We start from the raw sequence: 27394 nt of genomic DNA, 5'->3' as shown, positions 1-27394 counted from the left end.
GCTTGACAGAAATATACAAATGTCCGATGATAAACTCTGATGACATTTCACATTACCTTAAGACGTTTAGATGCAATAATTTCCATTTAACAAGGAAACTTTGAAGACAGTTACACTCCAGAATGATTCTGTGATTTCTATTTTGCTCAAAATTGTAAATATATTGAAGATGAATACCATGTAATGTCTATATGTGAACAAAATGTTGAAAATATTCAGCAGGAGTGCTTTTAGAAAAAGCCTACAATTTAAAAAACACGGAAATCATGGAAATAGCTACATTTTTCTGAATGAAATTGTTAAATACTTTACTCCATCATGTGTGATCAATCATCATACTGAGCTAATGAATGAATACCTTGCCTGCCTGTTTCAATAACTTAACTAGACTTGCAGCAATCTAGAATCCAATAAATACTGAATATGTAGACATACACAGAGATGCCAACCCTAATTTAGCCCAATTAGTATTTTGTCCAAAACTGATGCAAACATTAGTAATTTTTTATCAAAATTAGTAACATTTCCAAAGAAATTTCATATTTAATAAAAAATACATAGATATTATTAGAGCTTGTTATCAACATTGTACTCACTTAAATCAGTAGTATGTATAGCTTGATACTGAATAAAATGTTGTTGAAATTTATTGTGTACGGTAAGTATGCTATTTGATAATTTAATTCAATGGATTTTTAAAAAAAAATTCATATATTTTACGTGTTGGGAATTGGTTAAAATCTCATAATTGATGATTGGTTCATTACAACCGATCAATCATCGAAAATAATTGGTTAGTGTCATTTATGAAATTTGTTAATGCACGTAAACATAAGGAAAAGAACATTTAGTTCTTTTGGGGTTTTGGCAAAATTCCACATCTTTAAAGGATGACTTAGTATGTTAGGAACATAAATTTCTTGCAGCTTTTAAGATAAATTCAATCATAACTTGAAACGAGCTTGTAGTGCTTACGAAATGTTGTTAATGTGAAAAATATTGTTAATGAAAACATGTGTTCCAGAATTGTTTCTGTTCGATTCTGAGAAATTATGATCGATTGCTTGGTCGTTTAGTCATTACAACCAATCTTACATAATTTCAATATATCGGAACACCACAAATTTTTACTGCTATCGTAGTTGCGTATTTTGTGTTGTTTTTCGTAAGGAATATGACAATATCGTATGGGTTGGCATCCTGCATACATGATTTTGTGTGTGACAGGCTACATTATTTTATATATGCATTAATCTCTATATACACTTCTCTACTGATCTCATATTGGTTGTTTTTTAGTTAGAGTTAATTAAATTAAATGAAAAACATTTTCCCTTGGCTATATATTTTCAGCAATATTTATATTGAAAATTAACACAAAACAACTGACAAACATATAGAAAGACTTTCAGTGACTAATATTTTCCAACCCTGCATATTTAAAAATCATGAAACAAAAGAAGACAGTCCATCTAAGTGAACAGAATGCAGATGATTATTTTTTTTATGAACTAAAACTGTAGACATGAAATAATATTTTAAAACTAAACGCAACCCCTGGTGATCATGACTGCTGCTATGATAATGCTCACAAGACCTACACGCTCATCAGGGCCTAGATTTTCGAGGCTCTCTTAGCGCTAAGATAGTCGTAAGTTAATGTTAATGAAGGCACTTTCGACTATCTTAGCTAAGAGAGCTTAGAAAATCTAGGCCCTGCATCGTAATCAGGTATAAAGAGAAACCCTCATGACAAAACGTTCCCCAGCTGTGCAGTGGACAAAATGGTGCTGCCTATCACATCTGTTTGAACAAAACAACATGCAAATGAATACAGTACATTCCAACAGTCTTATTCCATACAATATAGAACAAACTTTATGGATAACAACTTCATTTATTTCGTAAGTGCAACATTATCCAAAAAGTTTGTTCTAGGTTGTACTTCCCAACTTCTAAAATGCCACTCAAAGAAGTCCTATTCCTTACAAGTGGAGGTGGTAAAGGCCTCTTGCATGGGCTACTGTTGAATAATACACAACATAGCTTCTGTAACAAATCAGTGATGCATCAATTTATGTTGCAAAGATACTATTGATCCTAAATATTCCTAACTCAAAACCACAAACAATTTTCTTGGAAGACTTTTTCTCCCCACACTACTAATTGTTTTGACTCATTTATAATTAATTAACCTATTATTAATGAACCTTCTGGTAGGATACATGACACAACTTCATTTTCTGAGTTTACATTATCCAGCGACAAGTCAAAATCCACAATCATGAAAAACTTTTATAGGTTAGAAAAAATATAAAGATACACTTCCAAAAATCATATATTTCTAAAAAAGCCATAAGTACTAACTCTTTATGCAATAACTGATCAAATATACAAATGCTGTCTTTTGCCACTGCAACCTACTTCTCAAGTCTTCTTAGAAGTAATGTATGTGTGTGTGTGTGTGTGTGTGTGTGTGTGTGTGTGTGTGTGTGTGTGTGTGTGTGTGTGTGTGTGTGTGTGTGTGTGTGTGTGTGTGTGTGTGTATGTACGTACGCATGCAATCAGTGTTTCTGTTATCTGGTATACACCGGACTTTGACTGGTACAAAGTAAGAATGTCTGGTAATTTCATAAGCTGTCGGTCATTGTGTCAGGCAAATTTTAAAATCATTTTTCTAATTACCTCTTTCAATTCTATTTCTTCTCGAAAAAGATTAGGTTTTCATGATGACATCGAGGTGTTGTCAAAAAAAAAAATAGCAGTTTTGGAAAACCCCAGGCTAAAAATAGTGGCATTGGTGCACTGCGATACCCTCTACAATTCTGATTAGTTCGTTAGGGTGCAAGGTCTCAAGCACAATGAAAAGCGTGATGACTTGACAGGTAAAATTTACAAATGACTAATATTTGAAATGCTAGTCGGTCTCAATGTCCAGCTGTAAAAAGCCAGCAGAAAAACTGAATGTAAGTATGTAGGTCTATGTCTTTGTGTGTGCATGTGCGAGTGTGTATGTGTGTGCATGTGCGTGCGCACACACCCGTGCAAGCGTGCATACTAAACATCCTGGACTTGAGTTACTTAAAAAGCAGTATTACCATTTGTGTTTTACCCCAATACACCAAAAGAATTATGAGAAAAACACGAGGTTCACAAATCTACTAGCCCCTGCTTCCTGCCAATCAGGAGTTCCCACCATGAAATTAAAACTGATGTTCAGAATGCCTATCACATAACACACACAATGATCACACAAAGATAAAATAAACTGAATAATAAATTAGATGGCTTTTAATAAGAAACCAATCACAGTTTGTATCCCCTAAAGACCTAACATGGATTGTCCCACACATTGTGTGGGTGATTCCATGTACACAATGGAGGGATTCTGAGATCATATGTGTTCTGAGGTATGGAGTTGTCAATTAAGAATTTGCTTCCTGATTTAATAGTGTTACCTCAATATGTTAAGAATCAGTACAGGTTTTCCACTACAAACCTGACAAAAAACATGGATACCTCATCAATGACAGTGTTCTTGGGTTTTTTTTCTAAATAGAAAGTAGATAATCTTCAGCCAAAAGGTAAACTGAAGGCTCTATCACATGCTGACTTCTGCTTTGGCATCTATACTAATAAATATAATGGCTATTTGTCTCAGCACTGTGTTGAGGAGATTCAAGACTTGAATATGTGGATCATTAAGATATTAGAAACGTTTCAACTCAAACTGCATGAGTGACATGTCAAAGTGACAAAACATGTCTCATCTAATCCTGTTGTCACGGCTAATGACTGATGCATCGTCATGATGTGGACATGGGCTTCGTTTCGGGGCAATATTTCGCTAGGTCTTCTCCAGCTCGTTTCAACAACTCTGAAGCCACGTCACCTGAAAATGTACATGGTTGAGTTCATTGGATACAAAAGGTCAGTCTGTCTCTTCATAATGATCGCAATGATACGAAGAGTTATAGCTGGCGTAATCTTTAGGCACTGATGTAATATTGTTTGAATTTATCTGGGAACTTAGGACCCGTGAAAATCCGGGGTAGAATGGGTCTTCAGCAACCCATGCTTGCCACAGAAGGCAATTATGCTTGTAGTAAGAGGCGACTAACGGGATCGGGTGGTCAGGCTCGCTGACTTGGTTGACACATGTCATCGGTTCCCAATTGCGCAGATCGATGTTCATGATGTTGATCACTGGATTGTCTGGTCCAGACTCGATTATTTACAGACCGCCGCCATATAGCTGGAATCTTACTGAGTGCGGCGTCAAACTAAACTCACTCACTCACTCGCTCTGAGAACTTAGATCACATTACTTTGTTTCAGGAGTTTAACCTCTGTATCACAATATCACACAGGAAGATGCTTGCGTTAGCTTCATTAGGGTTAGGGCAAGCATAAACTATTATCTTGCCTCACACATACATGTCGTTTTCTGATTGGCTGAGCGCTCTCCTATTATTTTCAATGTACGGGAGAAGGGAGATGGAAGGGAGATAACTCTAAATTTGTTTTTCTTGTCTTATCATCTGGTCCTCCATACTATGATCCGATACCCGTGCTTCAAACAGTTTAAAATTACCACTGAGGTGTTCGGTAAGATAAATACGTTGTTCACTGGTCCCTCAGGGCCCATGGTTACACAAACTGGTTGAAAGCAATCATTTCTAATTGGCTAGCAGGCCAGTAGCTATTTCACACACTGCATGCATGGCAAGTCAAATACAACGCACTTATACTTCTGATTTTGAAATGGTGTAATATACACTGAAACAAGATGTGTTTACTCACTGGCAAGCTGACAATTCCCTTTGGATGGTTTATCTATAATGGCGATCTTTCTCTCTATTCGCGTCTGCATCGTTTTGTTGGTGTTGAGGAGCTGATTGGCTGGATTGGAAGGGATGCTGATTGGCTAATACTGCCGTCTAATTCACATGTTTGCGCAGAAGACTTGTCACTGGTGCGAGCTAAAATCTGCCGTGCACGTTCTAACACTCTGTCCTCTGCCAAACCAGAGTCACTTTGTAAGGGATCGTTGTCACTCGGCTGATCAAAGTCCAAACACACATGTGGACAGTCTTTGGAGGCCACACTGTCTTCCAACTCATTTTGATCTATACTGCACTCAGATTTGAAAGGCAGAGAGCTGAACTGACTGGTGAGATTTGTATGAAGTCCTGTATCGTGAGTGGTCATTTGGAGACTGGCAGTTTGGTATCCTGTGTCCTGATTGGCTGAACTAGGCTGGGGTGCATAGTCGCCTTGCTGTGTCCATGTCGTCCATTGAGACGTCCTGGCCAAAGTTAAAGGTGTAGGTCTTATTGTCTACTTGGAAGTAGAACCCGTCCTGACTGGATGAATCGGTTTCCATGGCAATGGATTTCCTGAAAGCCATAACTGGTCCCTTAGGAGCAGGATCTGCTGCACCAAAGGAGGGAATTCTGTTTAATTGTCTGCAGTCTTCTGCTTGTGGTGTTGATGATTCATCTGATAGGTGCTCGAACTGGGTTCTTTAGAGAAAAAACAACAAATATCTAATGAAATTACATGTGAAATAAATTACATCTAAATCTTAATCTCATTAAAATGAAATCTTTGTTTAGAAGTAGCATGAACTAAGATCTGAATTTAAAAAGAATGTCTGAATCAAACCAAATAAAGTCTGTATACAGAAATATTTCCAAAATATGAAAACATCCCAATCAGATTTCTTCATTTTGAAAGTGAGTGAGTATGGTTTCACGCCACTTTTACCAATATTCCAGCATTGTCATGGTGAGGCACACCAGGAATGAGTTTCACACATTGTACCCATGTGAGGAATCAAAATGGTTCCATTGGTGTAACGAGCGAACGTTTTAACCACTAGGCTACCAGAGCATTCCCCATACTCTAACATATATGTTAAATTTTGCCTAATTGGTTTACACCACCAACAAAATGGTTTGCTGGATATTCTGAATAAACATGTGTTGGGTGGGAAAAACAAAATTGTACACTCTTGCTTTCAGATAACACAAGTTTTTGAAGGGACAGAAAAATATTTTGTTCCTTAAATGCACATAAAAACAGAATCTTTTGACCAATTATATACTGTACCTGGTAAGTAAGATGCACCCAGATTTTCCCCCTCCGAAGCAGACTTGAATGTGATGGGAGACACGTCTGCCACTGGCAACTGTTGGGTGTCCATTGTCTCTTTATGTCTGTGATAGATTGGTGACATGTTTGGCACTGACGCTGACTGACGACAACGTGGAACACTTCCATCAACACTAATCGGTGACATGTCCGGCATAGGCAAGGGAGATAATCGCTGTCTTAGATCACCTCCGTCATTACGATCACAACTAATAGGAGACACGTCCGGCATGGGTAAGGGAGATAACCGCCTCTTTATGTCATACTCATCATCAGGATCACAGCCAATTGGTGACATGTCAGGCATTGGCAAGGGAGACAACCGCCGCTTGGTGTTACAGGTAAATGTAAAACTTTCTTCTTCGTCTGGTACTCCACAACCGGACGACCGACAGAATGCACCTGAAAACAGGGTGTGTTGAGTTGAGAGTTTGGTCTCATGATAATCAATGCTGTTACAGCTAAATGTGGGAGAATGCAAAAAGTGACACATTTCATAAATAATTACATGCTGAGAAATCATGGGTCATAATCATTTCAAAACTTGGATTTGAAAGTTAAGTGGATCCTAGCATAGCTAAGGGACACAACTCTGCATATTGAAATAAGGGCTTTTTGACCACTTGACAACACGTATCATCTGTTACTGAGGTTAGAGAAATAGACAAATAAATTCCATTCATATTGTTATTTATAATTGATGGTAGGGGTGACTATTGAGGGGGAAACAACTATTGTGATAGCGAAAGTCTATTGTGATCAACATTTTTCTCTCCTTGTATTGTCGCATTTGAAGTCATTTCCCAAATGAACGCATAGTTTATATGAAAGAAATACAAGTTGAATTAGTTTCAATCTCTTTTGATAACTGACAAGAAACTTGAAACCCAGATCAAGTAAACAGTTAAAACATGAACTCAATGAAGCTGCAAGTCTGCAACAAACATCCTGCATTTTGCGCTGCGCATTTATCAACAGAAGTCAATTACTAAACTATCGAAAGTCACACATACTATCGATGCATCGATATTTTTTTGTTTCTTCCATCGATTACTTGCTATCAGAGACTCAACAATTGCAATCCATCGATAGTTTGATGCATCGTTACAGTCCAAATTGATAGGTTGCTAAAATCTCCATTACCTGCTGGTGAATGTGGAATACAAAATCATTTCTCTCACCTCCAGCCTTGTCTGAGAACCTCATTTGCACTGTTAAGAATGTAATCCTGCTGATTGGATACATAGTCACTAATCATTCAACTGGTTTCTATCACTCCCGAAATGAGTTCCTACACTAGGAATTTTCATCGCATTATATATAAGGAGAATTTTGGGGGGGTTTGCTAATGTATGAATAAAAAAATGTAAAAAATTCTGTTTTCCTATTCAAATCTTAGTGAACCAAAACAGTGCACATTCAACCCTCAAATTTAAAGTAATTTTTCACAATTTTCAAACATGGCCTTATTACCTCTGTTAGAGCGCTTTTTGTTAATGGGAGATAACTCTGGTGAAGCCAGGAAGTCAGCTTCAGATGATGTTCTCCTGAAGAATGGTTCAGAAGGACCTTTGATAGGACTTGAGGAAAACTGACCCTGCACAGAACAAAACAAGAATTATGGACACTAAATAAGAGGTAAAAATGAAACTGTTTTCATGCGGCCTGAAAAAGTATAAAAATACATCAGAAAGTAATCTTTTCTGTTCTTCTGACTTATCACAGAGTTTTATGCAACGGGAAAATTGTGTGTCCAGTACACACAAATGTAGACAATTCACTGCATCCCTCTGGAAGCACAATGTTATTCGCTGTACCCACAACACATCCATGACTTAGCTACTTTGGTTGTTTCTTTCAGAGCCATTATGTACATCATTTCACCCATCAGTCAACATGATCGATGATTCATCACAGGCTCTAAAGAAATTATCAAAACATACAGTTCTCTACACCGTTGCTTCACACGACCCTCGTTTTACCTGTAAGGACCCTTAAAACTAATAATAAGGGGTACCCAAAGTTTCTGGCTCTGAGTCAAGGTAAAACCCTGTTATCAGATCTTGAAATGTATCATGAGTTGCCTGGTTGTCCAACTATTGACGACATTTGATCATCACGACATCACTAACAAGATGTATACTACATGAGACAAAGATTACCGATGATGATGTCCTGTAGGTCTGTTTGTCCCATTCTGGAGTTGTCTGGGCTAGAGGTGATGCTGGTGGCGAGGATAACTCTTCCAGGAGCCTTGTTTCACTCCTGTAACCATGGTAACACAGCACACTATCATACAGGGTTCATAGCAATACTGAACGTAATGTAATTTTTCAAGTAAAATTGATTTTTAAATTGATCCTGACTCATTATCTCCTTTTCCCTTTTTTCGAATGGTAGTGGAACACTTGAATCGCTTGAAGTTCCCGAAGCGGACGTAAAAATACACTCACCCACAATTTACCTCCCTTTTCCCGCGTAAACAGTCATGTGACCAGCCTTACTTGTCACTCTCTCCTGCTTTTTCTGCCCAAGCACTTGGATCTGCTGTGCAATCCGAAGTGTTTCCAGCGTGGAGGTCGGGAGGGCTTGACCTCATGAGTCAGGATAAGTATAAAAATATCAATTTTACTCGAAAAATTACATATTGTTTCTTATCCTGACTCATGATCTTTTGCTTATAGAATCCGACGGATTGGTGGTGGGTCAGGCCACTTCCTGGACTCAACAGCTGTCCTTAGATACGTCCTGTATCCCCCCATTGGAACTGCGTAGCGGCATTTCCGAGATCCTATTCTTCCAACTACCGTTATAACTCGGGGGGACCACTTCTTGTCTTACTTCCATATCAGACAAGTTGAATCATCTTGATTCATGTGGTTTTCAGATTAATTTAGTATCTACTTATTACTAGATATCTTATAACAATCCATAGATTATGATAAGATCTTTATCATAAATGAGTTGCGACCCCTTCATGTACAGGTAAGATCTTTACCCGTACAGGATCTTTAATCACTCATGCTAGCTTGTCCTAGACTGTGCACATGGACTTTCAAACTAATACTTTTCCTTAGTAAAAGTTATCAACAAGTCAACGTGATAAAGGGTGAGATTTTCCAACTCAGCGCCTTTGTGGAACCGTTAGTAGCTGTGCTACAACAAGAGGCCCAAATTGGTGAATGCCTGAGACGTCTTCAGTGGCGGAGGTAGAGGTTGGCAAACACTGTGTCCGATTTCCAAAAGCAGCCCTCCATAATTGCTGATATAGAGCAATTTCCATGCTCCAATGCTCCGACTTCGTGTGGGTTGGAAGCACTTGGAGGTTCTAGTCCTGCTGCTTTATAGGCTCTCAATATGACGGCTCTCATCTAGAACGATATGGTCGTTCTTGAGACTTCTGCTGATGTCTCTGTGGATAATGGGATGAACAGGCGCTTGAATTTTCGTCTCCTTGTCTTAGTCTTTGAAGATATATCTTCAGGGCTCTGACAGGACACAAGGATAGGTCCTCTACATCCTCTGGTCCGAGGATTATAGATTTATAGATAGTGCTGGTACGTGGAAGTAGTTGGTTCTTGGCAATGAAGTCCCATCTAAGTCCTAGATGAACTGCAGCATGTTGCCCCGTGTAGAATCTGGTTCGACCAAAGTCCAGCGCATGTATCTCTGATATTCGAATTGCCGTGGCTAGAGCAAGCAGGAACAGAGTCTTCTGTGTCAGCAGCTCGAGGGTAGTATGGTCTAGAGGTTCGTAGGCATCACTGAATGAAGCCTTTCCGCCATGCATAAGTCTCAAACTTCAGCCACTTGTCATCATACAGGTTACGAGTAGATCTGCGTAATGCTAGCGTTACTGCCTTGGCGGAGTATCCTCTTTTCTTCAAACATGTTTTGATATGGTCCACAGGTGTAGCTGGAACAGTGTTGGGTTCCTGTGGACTTGCTTGGTGTGCGGATGTATGAGTAGGTTCGGCCAATCTGATAACTTGATTGTTGGACTTCCGAGATCTTCTATTACGTCTAGGAACCATACTCTCGCTGGCCAGTATGGCGCGACCAAGGTCAGTTGTAGCACCTGTGTCTGTTTGATCTTCAACAGTGCTTTTGGTAGTAATATCAGTGGTGGAAATGCATAAGCGTTTAGTCCTTCCCATGATATGTTCAGTGCATCTGTTGCCCAGGCTTGAGGATCTGGAACTGGTGAGACAAACGTCTGTAGTTGTTTGCTGAACCTCGTGGCAAACAGGTCTATGCATGGGGATCCTATTTCCCTTATGATGCGCTGAAATGCTTCTGGATGGAGCATCCATTCCATAGGTGACGGGTGCAGTGGTCGGGAGAGAGCGTCTGCCAGTACGTTCTTGGCTCCGGGTATGTGACACACCTTTATCCAGATGTTTGCCTTCTCCGTGATGTCAAACAACTGGAATGTGAGCTGTAGTAGGCTTGCCGATTTATGGAGAATGCCACTGTAGAGTTGTCCGTGTGGACCATCAGCATTCTGTTGAACAGCGAGCTCGACCATAGTTGTAAGGCGTTGATCACAGCTTTCATCTCCAGCAGATTGATGTGAAAATGCTGATCTGTTTGGACCACTTCCTTGATGCAACTTGATTGTTGAGAAGTGCACCCCAACCTTATATCAATGCATCTACGTAGAGATGTGTGTCGAAGGCCCGGCTCTTGTAAATAGGTCCCTCCGCAGACGTTCGACCTGTGGGTCCACCAAAGTAGGTATCTCTTAAGATTGTTTGGCAGCAAGATAGGGTCGACGCTGTCCAGTTGTGTTGTCAGGAACCGTTGCAGCAGCCTTAGTTGTAATCTTCCTGTGTGAGTCAAGTCCTGCGCTGAGGTTAGTAGACCGAGTAGACATTGCAATGTTCGTAGTGTTAAGGGAGAGATGACTGCTTGTGGAATCATGGCTTGTATCTTGAACCAATGATCTTCTGGGACCACAATTCGATTCTGTGTTGTGATAATTCTTATTCCCAGCAATTGAAGATCTTGTTTGATTCTAACTCCAACTTCATCAGGTTCACTAGCCATCCTAGTTGCGTGAGCAACTTAATTGTGAAGTTCAGCTGCTGTCTGAGTTGATTGGCACTTTGAAGAACCTGTATGCCGTCGTCCAGATAACCGGCACTGCGTAGACCTCGATGCTGCAGATAGGTGCCGATAGGCTTGGTTATTTGTATGAATAATCATAGAGCCGACGATATTCCAAATGGAAGGACGTTCCATTGGAAGTGCTAACCTCTGATTGCAGTGATGATACATCATTCTTCCCCTTATATACGCAGGCGATCTGTGTTGATCAGCATACATCGAAGCGTTGTCTATTTATAGCAAGGCTGGCTCCAGTGTAGCATCGCAGGGGACAGGTACTCATACCGACTTTTATCAGCAACAACTTCCAAAATAAACATCGTTTATCCTGCTGTCAAGGCTAGACATCTATTAGATCCCCATGATGATAACAGGCCATGGTTGTATACTGTTTCCAAGGCTGCTGATGAAGTATTCCCCCGTACCACGGGTTTGTTTACAAATCAGAAAACATGCTGGAGCCTGCTCTGTCAGTGGAAGGCGTTGTCTGACGTGGACCAATCAGCTTCCAAGCATGACGTCACCAGTGTTGTAGCAAGTTGGCCTCCATAAAATCTGATGCAATTAGTTGGTTGAGTAAAAGCGTGCGTAATTCTACGCCGCTCATATAAACCTCTTGAATAAGGGTTGCTCCAAGTGTAAATTCTTGTTCAGTGATATAAATCACGAAACACCATTGTGGATAATATAAGCCAGAATGACGAAGGAGGCTGTCGAGAAGTATGTCTGTATGGACCTTGAAGAAATACCGATGTTGAATGTAGTTGATAGGATATAAAATCCTAATCCCCATGCTGAGTGACGAGTGTTAATAATATCATCCGTACAGCCGTTCAAGAATACTTGAAGGCGTTGTTAACCTTAAGCCCTTTACAAAGGTCGCCTTGAGGTTCTCCAATACTTCAGATATCGGCTTCATAGGTGATATCATATTGGAGTCGAAGTCATCAGCATATATGCAGTACGTCTCTGTTGGGTTGGAGTGAGTGAGTGAACAACAATATCCGCAGGCCATCTGCTACCCGGTATAAGACCTCAGCATACGTATAGATGAAGTGAAGTGATTCCTTTCATCAAGTAGGTTGTTGTCCGAAACTGAACCTATACAGGTATAAGGTTTGTGCAGGTTGTAGAGTTGTGCAGGCTGTAAACTGTAGAGATCGCACATGTTGTAGATCTTTTTGTTGAGTTTTAAACTCTGACAAAACCATCCGTTTTCATCATTGCTTCGTTTTATTCAGCCGTATGGTAATAGAGTCGACGTCAACATCCTGCCTGTTGATGTAAGGGTTTGTTAACCCTAGGCTTCGCGAACCCTGTAGACGTCTACAGCTTTCACAAAGCTGTGCGTAGGTTAGAAGGTACCTTGGATATAGGTTCAATGGGAGGAATAGTCACCGAGTCAAAGTCGTCATTACGCATCTTATAAGTGTAGATTTCATCTATATCCTTAGAAGGAGACACCAAGTTCAAACCATTGGCTGTAACCTCTGAGTCCGGGAAGACGAAGTCTGGTTGTTCATCAGTTATCTCCTGATCGGTAGAGCTATGCCTCCAAGAATCATCCTTCTGCAAACCTGTATCCCTTCTCGACCTCCATCATCCTTTTGCAAACACCTGTTGCTAGATGTATCCTTTCGCGAACCTCTGTGATGTGAGCTTTCTCTTCGCGAACGTCTGTTGCTAGATGTATTCTTTTGCGAACCTCTGTGATGTGAGCTTTCTCTTCGCGAACATCTGTTGCTAGATGTATCCCTTCGCGAACGTCTGTAATGTGAGCCTTCTCTTCACGAACCTTTGTCTCGTGATGAGTGACTTCGCGAACCTCTGTGAGAGATATGAGATCTCGATCTAGAGCGGCTAGGTGTAGGAGATGGATCCTTCGATGTTCTCGAACGTTGAGGGTTCACAGATGTAGAATGATAAGTAGGCATCTCATGTCTTCTATCCTCCTCCAAGATGACAGAGTCGTCCGACTGTGGAGACCTTCGCAAAGGTGTACGTTTGCCAACGTAGTCCTCTGAGGAGTAGGTTCGTGCAGGTCCGTAAGGTTTGCGCACGATGTCAGTAGATGAGAGGCTTCGTCGAGCCTTCGCTTCTTCCTCGAACCTACGTTTCATCATGGCCATCATCTGGTTGGTGAATTGTCTTTCACTCGGATCAAGTTCTGCATTGATTGAAGCTGCTGCGGTGTAGAAGCGTTCGCGAATGCTGATGAGTTGTGTGCCCCGACTTCACTCTGTTGAGAAGTTGGTGGTAGTTCGTCAAACAGCTGGCCTGCTGTGACCGTTGCAGGAGACGATCTAGTAGTAGTAGAAGTCGATTGAGTCGCCGATCTCGTAGGTACTTCGGGTAGAAGTAACAGAGGATCATCAAAAAACGTCTACTTCATGCGGAGGTAATATCTCTTCGCTGAAGAATTTCTGATGCGTTGACTTTACCCTCCAATCTGGTAACAGATGCTTTCTTCTGAGACGTAGAAGAAGACGACGTCTTTTTCTTAGCTTGAGTCGGAGACAACTGCGTTGTAGCCGATCTCTTCTTGGCTTGAGTCGGAGACAACTGCGTTGTACTCAACATAGCACCACTATTATGAATTTCAGCAGTAGCAAGCAACATACGGTATGCAGGCTGATCTCCTGTTTTATAAGCCGTGACTTGAGATGACTTCCTCACCCGATCCATAGCACGTCTATAGATATAAGACAAATATTGATTAAATTGTAGATTTGATAAAACCAAACAATAAGTACAGCGCAAGCTGGAAGAACATGGTTTGATGCACGAAAGGCATTGGGGGTGAGGATCAGCCACGGATAACCTGTGCCTGCAAACACTGCAAGATTTCATGAAATGTAAACAAAGTTACATAACGATGATATTATGACACAAATACAAATAATTTTTACAACATTTTTACATATAATACATAGTAGTTATTGCCAAATCCATACACAGCGTAATTTTCAAAAATAGGACCTAAATAAAAAGGATATAATGCCATCTACGGAACTCCAGTGCTCGCCCAACCATCCACTTGGGCGAAAAGGGAGAGAGTGACAAGTAAGGCTGGTCACATGACTGTTTACGCGGGGAAAGGGAGGTAACTCGTGGGTGAGTGTATTTTTACGTCTGCTTCGGGAACTTCAAGGGATTCAAGTGTTCCACTCACTACCTTTCGAAAAGGAAAGGGAGATAAGCAAAAGATCATGAGTCAGGATAAGAAGAATTTTTTTGTTTCGAGTGAGTAGTGTTAAACAATGCTCTGAAAAATATTTCAGCATGTCCATGATGAGGACAGGCCAAAATGTCACAAACAAGTTTACAGATTTTCTGAAACTCAGGAGCACAATATATATTCATACATTATGAAATGAATGAAATACACTTGTTAAATGGTTTTTGAAAAATATTTCCTAACATGTAAATTTGCCTGAGCCTTGTTCCCTTTCAGACTTATGTCACAACACGGCAGACTAAGGTGGTTCGACAGCTCGAAGTGGTACCAATGATAAATTGTTCATTAGTTTGGATAAGAACCTACTTGACAGGACTTAAAGTCGTAGTTGTTTCCCCTTGGAAGAAGAGTTTCCGTCGCAACGAGGACGTGCTGAGAGCTTCTTGATTTGTCTCCTCGGTTGTTTCAGAGTTCATGTACTCTCCTGGGGGAAAACGCTTTAGTCAGTCATACGCATGATGAGTGAGTGAGTGAGTGAGTTGGGTGTTACGCCAGTCTTAGCAATATTCCAGCAATATCACAGCAAGGAACACCAGAAATGGGCTTCATGCATTGTACTTATGTGGGGAATTGAACCTGGGTCTTCAGCGTGACGAGCAAATGTCTTAACCACTAGGCTCCTCCATCTCCCTGTACGCATGATGAAAGCCATGTTTTAAGGAGTGAGCCAATGAACTTTTACACCCCAGTCAGCAATATTTCAGCTATGTAATGTAATGATACAGAAGCCATGATACGATAAGCATCCCGAAATGCTTCGTATCCTGACACAGTTTGATGATTTCATAAATTGGTATTGTCCTTTTTCGAAGGTCAGTCACAAGCCTGCATTATTTGTTTGCACATTTCAGATAGCAAAAGAATTCATATTGTAAGGGAGACACATATCAGCTTGGGGGTACTATGCTGATTCTGCTATTCATAGCCAAGGCCAGACCAATTTTATTTCTTGTTTTACGGATTTTTGTCCTCAGAAAACCTAAAGGCAGGAGGGACAAAAAAATCAATAAAAAATATCACCAGTCATAGTATTTTTCCTTCTAAATACTCAAAGTATTTTACTTTTGGCAATTTATGAAGTGTATATGGGGCCAAAAACTATCCAAAATTTTTTTTTGTGTAAGTTTACATTTTTGGTCAAGAAAAACATTAGGATTTTATTTTTGAGTGGGTAAAATTAATTTTTATTTTTTTCTTATTCTTGAAAAAATATGACAGGTGGATCCGTAAAACAGGAAATAAATGAGCAAGATACAAATAAAAAACAAGAGCATCTGCATAATTTCCTTTTTGAACAGTTTCTGTTACCATTTACGTTTTTAAGCAATATAACTTTGTTATTATGGGGGTGAAGCGGTACGCTTTTACCATGGCACGGTATGTATTGCGGTACAAGGCCTTTGGTTTGGTCAATTTGGTTTGGTATATGAGATATAAAATAGCAGCTGTCCAGCAAAGAAATGCATAGATTTTGACAAGTTGATTTGATTTCTAGAAATTTTAGAAAAGGTTTACACATTTCACTATTTGTTACGAGGGAGGGGTGCAAAGAGAGGAACAGCCAGTTGTGCGAGAAGGATGGAGACCACACAGCACAGGATAATGAATCAATGACTTTGTCGGCACTTGTGCACGTGCTCCACGTACACCTGTCTGTTCCTCCCTTTGCAGTCCTCCCTCGTAACAAATAGTGAAATGTCAAAATTTTAATGATAGTTTGTTAAACAACTTTTATATTTTTAGGTCAAATTCTGCAAAAAATCAGAGTTGGTCTGATGTTATCATTATGATTAGTGTTTCATTCAGTATTCTATGTTTAGTTGTTTTTTTAGATTGCAATTCATCGGTCCGATTTTGAGCCAAACGGACTAAAAATGATGTGTAATTTTGCGGATTTGCAGGACTCACCCAGCACAGTTTGCATATCGAAGTCCACCGGCAGGGACAATGTTGTTTGGCAAGACACTGGAATAAAAACAACAGCACGTAGAAATACGAATCTCGGATCTGAACACATGAGCACTGGTTTCTCTTTCAGCTAAAGGGGGGCAACTCTGCACGGCAAATTGTTGAAAATTAGAAAACTGTGTCCTCCACGTCAACAATTCAATTTACGGTATTCAAAAGCCATACTGAAACTCGACCCTCCATTATGTGCCAGCAGCAGGGTAAGATGACAGAGATTAGAAGACACTCACCCTCCTGACTTTTCCGGAGTTTATTCAGCTCCTTCTGTATAGAACCTTGTAGATCCTCCGGAAATATCTGTGTTGGTCTGTTGGCTCCTGCATCAAAATTGTCAGTCATGAAAGACAAACGAAGTGCATCTTAAGGAGGATTCATGAATGTGCCAAAAAGTGGAGAAATCATTGCAGAAAAGCCCCCAAATGCCCAATGCTCTCATGAGACTGAAATACATGACTGAATGTTGTTTTGAGTTGCAGTCAACTATTCACCTACATCACTGCAGACTGTAAATCTTTCTGTGTGGACCTCGCCAAACCAGAGGTCAACAGCATGAGCATTGCTTTTTAGTCAGGGAACAGGTAACACAATAAGCCAGATCACACAGGACACTAGGGGTGACTATTGAGGGGGAAACAACTATTGCGATAGCAATAATCTATTGCAACGTACTACTGCAATAGCGATAGTCTATTGCGACCAACTATTGCAATACTATTGCAATAGGTATTTTTATCTCCTTGAATTGTATCATTTGAAGTCATTTCCCAAGTCATTTCATACAGTAAGTTTATATGAAATAAAAACAAGTTGAAGTCTCTTTCAACAACTGACATGAAACTTCGATAGTGTTTCGTTTCTACCATCAATTAATTGCTATCATAGATTTAACAATTGCAATCCATCGATAGTTCGATGCATGTTACAGCCCTACAGGATACCTATCTGATCCTTATTGGGTGGCTCTCATGACAAGCTAGAAGCAATGAAGGCAGGGTTCTAGTCTGGAACACAGGCCCTTGTGTCCTTGCAAAGAGTAACGATAAAAATGTAATTTTCTGAATAAAATTGATATTTTATACTTATCCTGACTCATGCTTATTGCTTGTCTTCTTCCTCTTGCGAACCGCCAAAACGGAAACAGAGATAACTCTGGTGAGTAGTGATTTTACAGTATGTTTTATTGAAGGGAGCTTCAATAAGGAGATACAAGTGTTCCACTAGGTTCGCAAGAGGAAGAAGACAAGCAATAAGCATGAGTCAGGATAAGGAAAAATAATTTTTTTTAGATGACACAGTATAATACATTATGACAAGGCCGGACACTTCGGTATACCCAACCCGCCGGCTTTGCCGATCGCTACACTACCATCGCATGTAATCGATTAAAACTTAATGTGAACATAATCATGGATGATAGGCTATCGAGCACCAATCATGAAACCTACCAATTCTTTATTGTTATTTCTGTAAGTCGATTGAAACCCGATTTTGCTTTGACCACACCTGTTTTGTGAGGACTCATCGTCATCCATTTGTGTCAAGACCGTTTAGTTTGGGGGTCAAAATCGGGTTTCAATCGACTTACAGAAATAACAATAAAGAATTGGTGGGTTTCATGAGTCGGGGGTCATCTCAAATGTTAGATATGTTTTTTTAACATCTTTAATCCTGGCAAAGACATGAGAGCCTGTGGTCTGGAACCGCAACAGCCGATGACTCAAGTCATCAATATGATCATCAATATGATCAAGTAGCCCAGTGGTTACAAGGTGTGGCATGGTGGATTGCGTTTTGTTGTAGCACACTGATGCCGATCACTGTTCTTGGTTTGAACATGTTGTACCTGTTTTGTCTGTACCAGTCTCCATTATTTACCGGATACCATGCATCAGAGGAAATAATTGAAATATTGTTGATGAGCATTGTATACTTAAATATCAAACACAGCAGCCATCATAGCTTACAATATCTGGCCCCGATTTTACGAAACAAACTAAGTTTTTACTCAAATTTCAAACTGAGTTTGACAATTTGAAACAGCTGAATTTTAACTCAACTGCATTTTATAAATAAAAAAGCCCAAACAACTTCAGTAATCTATCCACCAAACTCAAATTGTCTACTATGTTTGAGTTTATTGTCGATTTCAGTTTATTCTGGGAAATGCATTATCTCAAATTTGAGAAGACTCACACTTAAGTTTGTTTTGAGAAATCGGGGCCTGATTATCAAAGTGAGAGATGATTTGGGTCACCAACACGACTACCTGACTGAGTGACCGGGGTGCAGGGGCTGGAGTACTTCCTCTCAGGTGCGTTCCAGGGGAGAGGTATGAGAGGGGTGTGGGGTCACTAACAAGACCTACCTGACTGAGTGACCGGGTGCAGGGGCTGAAGTACCTCCAGGGGAGACTGAGAGGGGTGTGGGGTCACTGACCTACCTGACTGAGTGACAGGGGTGCAGGGGCTGAAGTACTTCCTCTCAGGTGTGTTCCAGGTGGAGGGTGTGGGGAGGTGAGTGAGCAGAAGTATTTTCCTCTCAGGTGTGTTCCAGGGGGTCACTAACAAGACCTACCTGACTGAGTGACTGGGGTGCAGGGGCTGGAAGTACTTCCTCTCAGGTGTGTGTTCCAGGGGTGTGGGGGACTACCTGACTGAGAAGTGTTCCAGGGGAGGTGTGAGGAGGGGTGTGGGGTCACTAACAAGACCTGACTGAGTGACAGGGGTGCAGGGGGCTGAAGTACTTCCCTCTCAGGTGTGTTCCAGGGAGAGAGAGGTGTGAGGGGTGTGGGGTCACTAACAAGACCCTGAGTGACTGGGGTGCCTGACTGAGTGTGTGGGGTCACTAACAAGACCTACCGGACTGAGTGACCGGGGTGCAGGGGCTGAAGTATTTCCTCTCAGGTGCGTTCCAGGGGGAAGGGACGATGAGTTGGGAGGCAAAGTAGTGTGAGATGGCCTGCTGTGCTCTCTCTTCTGCCTCTCGGTCGAGTCTGTATGGATGAAGAAGCTAGCATTACATAAAATCACGAGCATTACAAATACATACAAAATTGTGATAGAGCGTGAATGCCACCCTACAAGCTTTGTAGAAAGATACCTACATCATTTCCTTAAAATCAAATATATTGGTATCAAATACAGCAAAATACAGACCCAAGACAAATCTCAACCCAATCATATGATAAATTCAAACTATCCATACAATAAGAAAGAGAATTTTTATGGATGTCAACATCTTTATTATGAGGAACACAACGTTTCGGTGTATATCCTTACTCTTTCAACAGGTGAAAATTTTAACCTGATAAAGGAGTAAGGATATACTCCGAAACGTTGTGTTCCTCATAATACAGAAGTTGACATCCATAAAAAAATGTCTTCCTGATGTGTATCACTTCTAAATGCCATTCAAAGACCTATCCAAACAATAACCAGCCAACTCACCTATATAATAAACAGCCAACTTACCCATATATAAAAATATGCACATAGGTGAATTCACTATCGTAAAAAAAATTGCACATTTTGGTCAAAATTTGACTATTTAATGTTTTATCCATACGTTTTCATCCATGACAATCATTTTTTTCATTCATGTCAATCAATAACTTGAACATCTATCAATGACTGTAGCAAATTTTGTTTCATTATTTTCATAAATAACACTTTTAGACTCGTTTTTGTGTGACATGCAGAATTTCCCTGTCTGTAATCAGGCAGTCACGCGAATGAGTGACCCCCTCTCAGGTAGGCACTTGTACGCGTAACGGTGAACCGTCTCGTGTACACGTTATATCCTCTACTGATTAAACAGCCAACCAAGCCATACAATTAACAGCCAATCCACCCATATAATACACAGCCAACCTACCCATATAATAAACAGCCAACCCAATCATTTAAATGTTCAACCTACCCATATAATAAACAGCCAACCTAATCATATAAATGTTCAACCTACCCATACAATTAACAGCCAACTTACCCATATATTAAACAGCCAACCCAATCATTTAAATGTTCAACTTACCCATATAATAAACAGCCAACCCAATCATTTAATGTTCAACCTACCCATATAATAAACAGCCAACCCAATCATTTAAATGTTCAACCTACCCATATAATAAACAGCCAACCCAATCATTTAAATGTTCAACTTACTCATATAATAAACAGCCAACCCAGTCATTTAAATGTTCAACCTACCCATATAATAAACAGCCAACCCAGTCATTTAAATGTTCAACCTACCCATATAATAAACAGCCAACCCAGTCATTTAAATGTTCAACCTACCCATATAATAAACAGCCAACCCAATCATTTAATGTTCAACCTACCCATATAATAAACAGCCAACCCAGTCATTTAAATGTTCAACCTACCCATATAATAAACAGCCAACCCAATCATTTAAATGTTCAACTTACCCATATAATAAACAGCCAACCCAGTCATTTAAATGTTCAACCTACCCATATAATAAACAGCCAACCCAGTCATTTAAATGTTCAACCTACCCATATAATAAACAGCCAACCCAGTCATTTAAATGTTCAACCTACCCATATAATAAACAGCCAACCCAGTCATTTAAATGTTCAACCTACCCATATAATAAACAGCCAACCCAGTCATTTAAATGTTCAACCTACCCATATAATAAACAGCCAACCCAGTCATTTAAATGTTCAACCTACCCATATAATAAACAGCCAACCCAATCATTTAATGTTCAACCTACCCATATAATAAACAGCCAACCCAGTCATTTAAATGTTCAACCTACCCATATAATAAACAGCCAACCAAGCCATACAACAAATGAACAAACAGACAATCCACTCATATAATAACTGACCTGTCCAAAAGAACAAATTGACAACATTTCATGACATTCAATTACACTTACAATGCAACACTTGCTAGAAATTTAAATAATCTATCTTTGAAGTTGTCCTACTGATTATAATGAAACACTAAACCCTGCAACTGTGATCAAAAATAAGCCATTTCCACAAAATTCTAACTAGATTTAGACTGTCTGCTGAAGCTTCAGACTAAATTAGAATGTTATCACGTCCACACACTGGTCATGTCACTGTCACCAATTACCTGTGAAACAATGGACCTGGTTTCATTACACAGTGCCAGGGACTATATATAGATAGATATAGAGGGTCATGTGATTCTCCGGGGTGTCAGTCTCACTCACTAACCCATGTTCCTGCTGTTCCGGCATATCCTCGATGTTAGCTGGGTTCAAGGCAGCAATGTGCTCTATTGACCAACGGAAGGTTTTCTGGAACACAACCACAGCAGAATGAGCATAAACATAATTCATGTGCCATGAAAACAATGTAGGTCATCTATATTTTTGTTTTGTTTCTCATCTCCAATTTAGAAGTGTAAGATAGTGGGCAGGTAAACATATGAATAAAAATAACAATTTTTTTTAGAAATATAAATTTTCACTAATTCTGTTATTTGTGTAAAACTTATTTTATAAATTTTTAAAACTACGATCACTTAGGCAAAAATAAATAAATGACTGTTTCCTATTACATATTTTTTTAAAAATAGGGTAGGTGGGTCGGTTTTATCTCCTTTTTAAATTTTTTTTAGTAGCACCGGGTGGGCACCAGAGAAGGTCTTCAAGAGTACCATATCATGTAGTGACAATGCCTTGTGATGAAACATTGAAAGATTTCTATATCGATTCATTATGTATGTTATTTATTTGCAGGTTTTGTCAGTGAGAGCCCATAATGCCAATTCAATACAATCCATTTTAGCCCTACGTACACTGAAAAACATGAAAATATCACACTCGATGTGGATGAAAATGATGAGTGGTTTAGCAGAGGCCCAGATAAGCTGCGTATCCGGGTAAAATACACATAGAAAATTTCCAATTACACATTGAAAAATAATTGTTGCGTACCAATTACGCATTTAAAATGTTAGATACGCAAAAAGTTTAAAACAAATGCGACCGGAATATATTTATAAAAATAGCTTGCGGAATGAAAAAGACATCGATTGCTATCAAGTTGTACTGTTAGTATAGGACAAGTGTTGTACTGTCAGTATAGGATGAGTGATTTATTATGAAATCATTTCCATTATATTTAAGTTGGTTTTGATTAGGTATGACATGAGGCAGAACATACCTGCTTAGTAAACTTACTCAATGACATAATACGTAAGTGAATAAAATGACTGAAATACGCACATATTTGAAAGCAGTGGGTAACGGAAAATGAAATACCCACTCAACATTCATAATACCCACTCCAAAAATACAGTGGGTACAGTACCCACATGAGCTAAATCTAATCTGGAGCTCTGGTTTAGGATACGGTCGGTCGGGTTACCGGACACGGATATGTTTTGTTTGTTTTTTCTTACTGACAGTCTTTAGTTTACTTTCCTGATGTAGATTGAGCCGTTTTGTTCCTGAAACTACTTTTTCAAAAATGTAGACGAAGAAAGATCAAGTTCACCGGGTATTTTATAAGTGTGAAAAGGTGAAAGTATTTTTTGCATCATGTCTGGACTTAAATTCCACTGTGCAAGTAAATTGAGATATGTGAACTTTTTATTATCACGATTATTTCAAATTAGAAGGACAATTCTGGGTGGGCAGGAGATGGGGATCATCAACAGCCTAATCCCAAACCTGAAGCCTTAGAGTGTGTGAGTTGAGTTTTAAACCGCTTTTGGCAATATGCCAGCAATATCATGTCTGGGGACACCAGAAATGGGTTTAACACTTTGTACCCATGTGGGGAATCGAACCCGGGTCTTCGGAGTGATGGGTGAAAGCTTTGAGTTTAGCCATCAGGCTACCCCACAGCCCCTGAGGCTGCAGAATAGAGTATAAAGATATCCATAAATTGTTGTATAACCATTTTAAGCAAAGGGGCAGGTTTGTTTGTACCATGTGTGAGTGAGTTTAGCTTACGCCGGACTCAGCAATATTCCAGCTATATGGCGGCGGTCTGTAAATAATCAAGCCTGGACCAGACAATCCAGTGATCAATAGCATGAGCATTGATCTGCGCAATTGGGAACCGATGACATGTGTCAACCAAGCCAGCGAGCCTGACCACCCGATCCCATTAGTCGCCTCTTTCGACAAGCATAGGTCCCTGAAGGTTCATTCTAACACGGACCTACACAGGTGTACCATGTGTATTCTCATAGGCAAGACTGGGATTCTGAAAACGGTGTCTGCTATGTTGAGATCACTAAATACTTTAATTAAAAACATTTAATAATAGCCATTGATAGCTGGATTTGTGTAATAATCACACCCAGAAAAGAGATTCAGCAATATTTGTACACAGCTGTTTAATTCTGTCAGTCTGTATGATCTCCATACAACATGTACAAAGCATGAAACTGAGGATCAACATTCCACAACTGATTATTTCATGTTCATAAAAAAATGTTTCTAAAAAGGAAGTACACACTTATTTCCTCATTTGAAACATACCAGTTTTAGAATTAGTTATATCTGAAAATATACGCACATTTTTCTCACATTGAATAGAATATAGCTAATAATAAGTGCTGAAATGTTATGCTTTTATGAGGCCTTAGTTTTCCAAGTTAAACAGGCCATTTAGATTATGACATAACTGGTGCAAATTGATTTAGTCCAGGGGTGGAAATAACCCATTGCCCGACGTCCGAGTCCAGTGTTGTTTTCTGTCGGGCAAGCTAATTTGTATATCATGCTGTACCGGTGTCCAGTTGATCTCCCAATATTAATTATGTTGTTTATTTAAAAAATCAACAAGAAAATCGGCCGGTATAGTGGAAAAATTATCAGGGCAAGTGATTTTACATGTGCCACTGTACCAGAGTACACTAGCAATTTTAAAGTTATTTCCACCCCTGTAGTCTGGTCTCCTGTGTAGTCCAAAAGCAAAAGATATCCATTGTGAAATTAATTGTGTGAAAACGTATGTAATTGTAAAATATGTGAAAGATGCATCCTAACTGAAACCATAGCAGCAGGAGAGATTGACGATATTATTGTAACAACCCAACTGTAAAGTGTTCAAAGTTAAGAGTGAGTGAGTGAGTTTAGTTTTACACCTCACACAGCAATATTCCAGCTCTATGGTAGCAGTCTGTAAATAATAGAGTCTGGGCCAGACAATCCAGTGATTAACAGCATGAGCATTGATTTACGATATGATGACGCGTCTACCAAGTCAGCAAGCCTGACCACTATCCCATAACAACGAGAGTTCTATGGATATACAACCTCTTTAATATATTATGAGCGACGTTTCGGTGTAGCTACTAACACCGTTATCAAGCAAAAAATAAATAAAAAAGTCATTTTGTTTTTGCTTGATAACGGTGTTAGTAGCTACACAGCGTTCACGAATAGTGTCTGACCCTCTGACAAATCCGGTAGATTTGCCAACGGTCCGATAGAAGTCTACAACCCACCAGCCCCAGTGTCCGACTCTATATTTCACAATGACATTGACTGAAGTTGTTATATGTGACATGTGACACTTGTTTGCTGTTTATAAATCTTATGTTTGTTAATAATTTCAATTCCAGTTATAAGAAATGTTAAATCTCAAATGTGTGTTTAATTTTATTCTATGGGTCCTCAGAATTTGCAATGGGACTCAATGTCCTGTTACTTTGAAACACCATTCGTGAACACTGGCTACACCGAAACGTTGCTCATATTATATTAAAGAAGTTGTATATCCATAGAACTCTCCTCGTTGTTCATCACACCAACTTCTAAATGTCACTCAACCAAACGATCCCGTTAGTCGCCTCTTACGACAAGCATGGGTTACTGAAGATCAATTTTAACCCATATCTTCACGGGCTTTGAAGTTATAAGGAACCAGGACCCTGGTCATACTTACCCCATCCTCTCCTGCTGGCGTCGACATAACAGTAAACAAACCAGGACTGAATCCTGGGAAATGTACACGGTCACCTGTCATGTCAAAGGGGTTGCTCATCACATGACTCTGAGGCGTCAGATGATTGGCTACTCCGGGATGGAGCCTGGATCCATTGGGAGTTTTGGCACGGCTGCTGCTAGGCGTGGAACCAGCCTCTCTGATCGGAGTTTTGAACAGGAGTGGACTGCCATAGTCAGTCTGAACAGACACCATGGAAGGGTGTTTATGATAAGGACTAGACAGTGCATGGCGGAGATATGTGTCTGAACGAAGTCCACATGTTCCAAATCTGACATGAACTGGGCTTCTTTGAGATGTGCTGGGTGTGTTGGAGTCCTGTGTTTTGGAGAATGGAAGAGGACATCCTCGGGGAGGTCTGTCAGCATTCTTGTCTGGGGTCACATTGTTGAGGTCAAAGTGAGGCACAGGGCTGAAAGCTGGTCTGGAATCCAAAGTTTCACTGGCACAAGACTCTGCTTCCATATTATCACCAGCCTCTTATCTGAAAATGGAATGTTCTGATGAGTGGATAATGTATGTCCAAATATTCAAAGCCGTATCACAGTAGACAAAAAAAAAGCAAAACAATTGAATATCCAATAGGCAAAACACTGTGCAAAAATATAAGTCTATCTATGAGGGCAAAGTTATGGTCATGAATACAAGATGATATGCAGAGAACCAAGTCGCTGAGCCAGAACACCAGATCTCTTTAGTGGGCTCTTGCAACAAACATGTGCATGCTATGAGTGTTACTGTAAGATGTGATATTACTGTTTTGCATTCAGTTAAGTAAATATTGAGTCTGACAGTACATATCAAACACACATGCATGCTGCTTTGTGTTATTAACTTTGTTGTGAGTCCCCATGAGAATATTTCCTGCTGAAGACACAGACATTCACATACATTTGGGCATGTTGGGTAATGGTAGAAAATATTACAAGTAGGACACTAGATTGTAAGTAACAACCAACATGTAAATAAGTTGATCAAAGCTGAAAATCCCCATGAATTGTGAAATTCTAAGATAGTTAAGTAAGAAGTAAACGACTCTGTTAAATAGACTTGTAACAGCCAATCAATATTCTGTAACCTGTACTTTCATACACTGTAATCAGTAAATCTATTCAAAATGTTACCGTTCATGTAATTTGTAAAAGAAAGCATGACTGGACCCCTTTCACCATTTTCAGGCTCGATATGCACGAGCTCCATCCTTCATCACAGTTCATAATCTTCCACACAGTTTAAACTCTATGGTTTAAACTAAAAGGGTTTGTCCGTCATCATCGAAATCAGATTAAGTCACACGCGTGGATGTTTTGTGGTAATCAGCTGAAATTATAGGTCAAACAAAAAGGTGAATATGAACAAGGCGTTTAGAAGAATGATTCCTTGAATTTTTCGTCTTCATCATGATCAAAATCCTCGAAAAACATATGCAACAGTTTGTTTACCCTTAAAAAGTGGTTGTTTACACGGAGGAACAGCTCTGATTTCAGCTGTACTGCAGTACCTGTCGTTAGCTACTCGGGATCCCATTCACGTCTTCAGTTGCATTTATTCTGCAGAAAATGCCATGGTTATTACGGATCATCAGAAAACAGACTATTTCATCAGAAATGAAAGTGAAAACAGTAATACAGGAGTTGAAATGAAGTACCATTTAAGTGTGTCGTTTGTAAACATTCACGGCGAATTTGTCCAGACTTGCTCCAGGGTTCCCGTCAGATTTTGAACTGCCGCTGCTTTTGCAGCCAATGAAAATGTACTTCCGGGTTCATCAATACACTGATGTTCTAAATGAATATTTATCAATATTCAAACTAGTTGAAGACAACATTATGAAAGAACCATAAATAACGTTTAAATAATACCGCGAGCGCAAAATATGAATTTAGTACATACTTTTCTCTGGATAACGATGATGTTTCCAAATGTACGTGTGGGTCATTACGTTG

At 39.7% G+C, this 27394-nt stretch overlaps 1 protein-coding gene across 2 annotated transcripts; it reads right to left on the bottom strand.

The window, feature by feature from the left end:
- Window positions 1–1136: 1136 nt before the first annotated feature.
- LOC124286902 (protein aurora borealis-like) lies at window positions 1137–27176 on the bottom strand. Of its 2 annotated transcripts, none has more exons than XM_046723341.1 (12): window positions 27097–27176; window positions 25389–25932; window positions 21696–21778; window positions 19330–19463; window positions 16702–16788; window positions 16412–16468; window positions 14810–14927; window positions 8319–8421; window positions 7630–7753; window positions 6115–6558; window positions 4804–5525; window positions 1137–3892 (listed from the first exon to the last, which is right to left on the bottom strand). In XM_046723341.1, exons 2-11 carry the CDS (start codon window positions 25911–25913, stop codon window positions 5461–5463), a joined length of 1740 nt encoding a protein of 579 aa, XP_046579297.1. In that variant the 5' UTR covers window positions 25914–25932; window positions 27097–27176; the 3' UTR covers window positions 1137–3892; window positions 4804–5460. The 2 variants fall into 2 exon arrangements, with proteins under 2 accessions (XP_046579297.1, XP_046579298.1); XM_046723342.1 differs by lacking the exon at window positions 27097–27176 and adding an exon at window positions 26950–27063.
- Between the last annotated feature and the right edge of the window lie 218 nt (window positions 27177–27394).

Source organism: Haliotis rubra, unplaced genomic scaffold (genome assembly GCF_003918875.1).
Source record: "Haliotis rubra isolate DU_JTF1 unplaced genomic scaffold, ASM391887v1 Scf395, whole genome shotgun sequence".
NCBI lineage: Eukaryota > Metazoa > Mollusca > Gastropoda > Lepetellida > Haliotidae > Haliotis > Haliotis rubra.
The sequence above is the reverse complement of the archived record's forward strand: the minus strand, read 5'-3'. Positions and strand labels throughout refer to the sequence as shown.